The 5,549-nt window shown below is 37.1% G+C and overlaps 1 protein-coding gene across 1 annotated transcript; it reads left to right on the forward strand.

Annotated features, from left to right (window-relative positions):
- The first annotated feature begins 243 nt into the window (after positions 1-243).
- On the forward strand, positions 244-1,185 carry LOC109674660 (olfactory receptor 1A1-like). The gene has a single exon (XM_020151598.2). The coding sequence runs from the start codon at positions 244-246 to the stop codon at positions 1,183-1,185; it is 942 nt and encodes a 313-aa protein (XP_020007187.1).
- Positions 1,186-5,549: the final 4,364 nt, after the last annotated feature.

Genomic DNA, 5,549 nt, shown 5'->3' on the forward strand with positions numbered 1-5,549 from the left:
AAGATGACCACCTCCAATTCACAGATTGCTCACTTTAAGAAATGAAATTCCAGGGGTGAATGGACATTAGTCCCATTAACCAACAGGGAGTTTTCACCAAATTGTGGGATACCTCAGGGTTTCATAAACTCAGTTATACAGACAGATGATCACTTGCATCTGAGTGGACATATAGAAGATCATAATATATAGTTACTGCACTAGTAATTCTTCATTCTTTTCCCTTTTCATGCTGAAGGAGCCATGAGGGAAGAAAACCAGTCTTCTACCACAGATTTCATCCTCTTGGGAGTTACTGGGTATCAGGAACAGGAAGAGTTCTTCTTCATCCTCTTCCTGTTCATTTACCCCATCACAGTGATTGGAAACATGCTCATCATCCTAGCCATTCTCTCTGACATTCACCTTCACAACCCCATGTATTTTTTTCTTGCAAATCTCTCCCTTGTTGATATTTTCTTCTCATCTGTAACCATCCCCAAGACATTGGTCAACCATCTCAGGAGTAGCAAAGCCATCTCTTTTGAGGGGTGCCTGACCCAGATGGATTTAATGTTAGCTTTGGGCAACACAGACAGCTATATTTTAGCTGCAATGGCAATTGACAGAGCTGTAGCCATCAGCCGCCCACTTCATTATACAATAATTATGAGCCCCCAGCTTTGTGTCCTGCTGGTTGTTGGGTCTTGGGTGGTTGGAAACACCAATTCCTTTCCTCACACTCTGCTCACAGCTCGTCTGTCCTTCTGTGGAAACAAGGAAGTAGCCAACTTCTACTGTGACATTACCCCTTTGCTCAAGTTGTCCTGTTCTGACATCCACTTTAATGTGAAGATGATGTACCTGGGGGTTGGTGTTTTCTCTGTGCCTTTGCTGTGCATTATTATCTCTTATGTTTGGGTCTTCTCCACAGTCTTACAGGTTCCCTCCACTAAGGGAACACTCAAAGCCTTCAACACCTGTAGTTCTCACCTGACAGTGGTTTCTTTGTATTATGGGACAGTCATGGGCATGTATTTCAGACCTCTGAACAATTACAGTCTGAAGGATGCAGTGATAACGGTGATGTACACAGCAGTGACTCCAATGTTAAATCCTTTCATCTACAGTCTGAGAAACAGGGACATGAAGGCTGCTCTGGGGAAACTCTTCCACAGTAGAACCTCTGTGAGATCACCACTGTGACATCATATATTGAATGTTATGGCCACCAGTTGGGAAGCACTTAAAGATCCAACTCCATGGTTATTCTTACAAGAATCTTTCATCTTTCCTGCCTGAATTTACTTTTCTCAGAAATCTTATAATAGTTTGATGAGACAACTCACTGAATTTATAACTTTCAACACATTTCTACTCCTATGGCAGAGAATATCATCAGGAAGTATTGGGTTCAAGTTCTACCCATGCTATGGACTAGCAGAGTAAAGTTAGGAAAATATTAGCCTTCACTTCCCTTTCCACATATTATGAATAATATCTACCCTGCTTGTGTCACAGTAGTTTATGCTTTTAAGATAATAAATCACTCTTTGCATGTCATTTTTATTGAGGTCAGAAGCTGTTTTTATACATGACTGTACATTAGCGACCTTGATCATATAAAGTGCATCTAAAATGTTAATGGAACTGAAATAAAAATATTAGTCTCTGAAATGGAATCTGATAAGGATTAGAGATCAACCTACTGAACGTTGTTTAGTCATCCTTTAAAGAACTGATCTGAGGAGATACTTTTGTGTTTACTCACAGTTGATTTAACTATGCATACACAAACACAACTCTCTGTCTCTCTTTGTATTCTCTCTCTCTCTCGATCTTTCTCTCTCTCTGTCTGTCTCTCAACAGTACCCATTTGGTATATTAACTTCAGGAAGAAGTCACTTTCCCTACAACTAAAAGCAAAAGGTGGCATTACCAGAACCCAGAGCTTGGAGGAAGGATGACCACATATCTGATACTCTAAGCTCTGATGAAATCTACTGAGAAGATTCTACTTTGTCAACACTTGGAGAGGTGACTGAAACTCTCACTTTTTAGGGGTCTGATTCCTCTATATCACTTTGGGGGAGAGACTGGTATAGTTCTAGACTTTTATCTATTGAGCATGGGAATAATGAAAGGTACTCCAGACATCATTCCAGACAATTATCCTCCCTCATAACATTATTTAACAGCTGCACATTCACTGTGAAAAAAGAAAACTTTTTTCTCTGACTGGTTCACAGAGACATGCTGTAAATTTGGCTGAATCTTAACAATACAATATTAAGTTTAAAAAATAACCCCCCCAAATTATTATTGATACCTTTTATAAGGCCATAAATAACTTCAAAGAATAAAAATTACATTTTGCAAGAATAAACACATGTGTCGTAAAAGTGTGTTAAAAACAAATTGCAAGATGACCACAGGGATCAGAATGAATGGAAATTCATGAGGGAATAGTAAGGGGAGCGGATCTCAGGTACCCTGCAATTAGGTGTAGGTTATTACTAGTGTCCTAATTTTCAGGTTGGGTGGTTAGTCCAGAAGTACTTATGATATTATGATAGATTGATAAGTGATAGATATGTAGATAGATAGATATGCACAAAACTCAATGTTAAGGTATCTTGTTGAATCTAGGATTGGGTCAACAGAGTAAAGGAGGCAGGAGGAGCAAAGAGATGGGGAGCTTCATCAGATATCTCTTAGTGTAATCTGGAGAAGACACAATAAATATGCATACCAAGGGCCTAGATGCAAAGATAACATGGAACAAATAACAGAATGGAATCTAATAACTTTTATGATAGTAGTACATCAAGAGATGTCTTCACTTTTAGGAGGAAAAGGAGATCTTTAATTAAAATAATTATTGTGAATATGGCTCACAATATCTCATAGGCTGAGGACTTGGGCTGAATAAACAGGCAAAATAGAAAAAGTCCAGTGCACAGGCATACTGTCTCTCTCTGTTTTGTAGCTGCCATGATGTGAGCTGCTCTGATCCACCATGCCCTCCTCACTATAATGGACTGAAAACATGGAGCAGAACTATTCATTCCTCTTCCAAGTTATTCTATCATGTAATTTTTCACAGAGAAGAAAAATCTGACACAGAAATAGACCTCTTCCATGAGTGATTCCAACATTCTTTCTAGGGAACTTCTGTATTTAAAAAATGTATATAAAAGTGGCCTGAGCGTCAAACACTTTACAAATATTAGCAACTTGTGATGCTTAATCTTGATTGGATTAATTGATGTTTAATGTTTGTATTTATTTATGGGTACAGTTCTGGAATTAATACATGTACACAACGTGTAACAACCAAAGCAAGGTATTTAACATTAACTTAACCTTCAATATTATCATTTCCATGTGTTGGGAGCCTTCACACTCTGTCTAGGTATTTTGAAATGTATAATTAATTGTTGTATATTGTGCTGTAGAACATTAGAGATGCTGCCTTTCTTCCATGTTTTGGTACCCCTTAACTACTTTCCCATTCTCCTCCTTTTCCCCTTCCTAGACTCTGTGGACTGCTCTTCGACTCTCTACTTCCACATGAACAATATTTAGCTTCTACAAGTGAGCAAGAATGCAGTATTTGTCTCCAGGAGTTTTACACTTAGTTCTATCTATCCTGTTGACATAAATAACAGGGTTTTATCCTTTTTCTGACTAAATAATATTCTATTGTGTATGTATAGTTCCTTTTTTTTTTTTAAAACCCCATTCATTCGTCTATGAATGAATTCAATAGCTTGGCTACTGTGAATAGGTGCTGCAATAAAAATGGGTGTACGTGTACCTCCTTGGCATAAGGATTTAATTTCCCTTGAAAATATTCTCTGATGTGGGAATGTTGAATATATAATAATTATATTTTCAGTTTTCTAAGGAAATTCCATACTGTTTTCCATACTAGGTTTACTAATTTGAATTCCCAGCAACAGTGTATGTGAGAGACCCCCTTCTCCACAAGCTCACAAGCATTTTTGGTTTTTTTGTGATAATCATTCTCCCATCCAAGTACTAACCAGGCCCGACCCTGCTTAGCTTCCGAGATCAGACGAGATCGGGCGCGTTCAGGGTGGTATGGCCGTAGACTGTGATAATCATTCTAACTGGGACGAGATGGTAACCACTGGATTATTTCTCAAATGTCTTCTTCTCGTAGCTTGATAATCTCAGGCTGTAAATTTAAACCTTGATCCTTTATTTCTCATTTTTATTAGTGCACATTAATAATACAAAAGAGTGGGTTTCCTTGTGGCTCTCTCGTCCATGCTTGTATCATATTCTGATTATGCCTACTCCCCTATTGCCCTACCTTACACTCCTCTCCATTCTCTCCATGAATAGTCTCTCTTGTATTTTCAAATCATTTTTCTGGATTCCACCTATGAGAGAAACATGCAATCCTTATCTTTCTGAGTCTGGCTTATATCACTTAAGAAACATGTACAGTTTCATCCATTTCCTGAAAATGACATGATTTTGTTCTTTTTGGTTGAGCAGTACTTCATTGTGTATATACACCACAGTTTCTTTATCCATCCTTTCATTTATGAGTACCTAGGAAAATTCCACAACTTGGCTATTATGAATATAACTGCAGTGAAGATGAGTATGCAAGCATCTCCATTCTAAGCTGACTTTGATTCCTTCAGGTATATCTCAAGGAGTAGTATATCAAGACCTTATGGTAGTTCTATTTTTATTATTTTGAGGAAATTTCATACTGTTTTCTGTAGTGGCTGAACTTACTTACTTTCCCATAAGTAGTGTTCAAGGTTTTGTCCCCCCACATTCTCACCAGCATTTATTATTTTTGTGTTCTTTATGATAGCCATTCTGAATGGGGGTGAAATGGAATTTCAATGTAATTTTAATTTTTATTAATTTATTGTATAAAATAATGTTCTATGATCTTACTCACTCCCCAATTACCTTCCTTTGTCCCTCTCCCTCCCTCCTCTGGTCTGTCTCTTGCAAAGAGTACTCTGTTTAGGTTCATATTTTATTTATTGTTTGTATTTGTGGAACTAGATTCTGCATATGATAGAAAATATGTGGTATTTGTCTTTCTGAGTCTGTCTTATTTCATTTAACATGATGGTCTCCAGTTCCATCCGTTTTCCTGAAAATAACATAGTTTAATTCTTCTTTGTGGCTGAATACCAACCCATTTTGCATATATGCCACATTTTCCTTAACCATTCATTTGTTTTTATTTTTTGCTGCTTCAGAAAATTTTAAATTAGTGTATGTTAATTATACAAAGTGGATTCATCATGATATTTCACAATGCATATACTGTACTTTGATTAGATTAACTCCTTCTATTGCTCTCTCTTTGCCTTCCCTCTCCTCCCCTCTATTTTCAGCAGCTTTCAGTGGGTTTCCTTATTTCATCTTCATAAAAGATATAATGCATTTTGATATTATATAACCCCCATCATTCTCTTTCCCTCTTCCCCTTCCTCCTTATCTCCCTAAACGATCCTACAATTATAATCATGTCTCTATATATGCATATATTTATATATGTATACATA

Source organism: Castor canadensis, chromosome 11 (genome assembly GCF_047511655.1).
Source record: "Castor canadensis chromosome 11, mCasCan1.hap1v2, whole genome shotgun sequence".
NCBI classification, from domain to species: domain Eukaryota; kingdom Metazoa; phylum Chordata; class Mammalia; order Rodentia; family Castoridae; genus Castor; species Castor canadensis.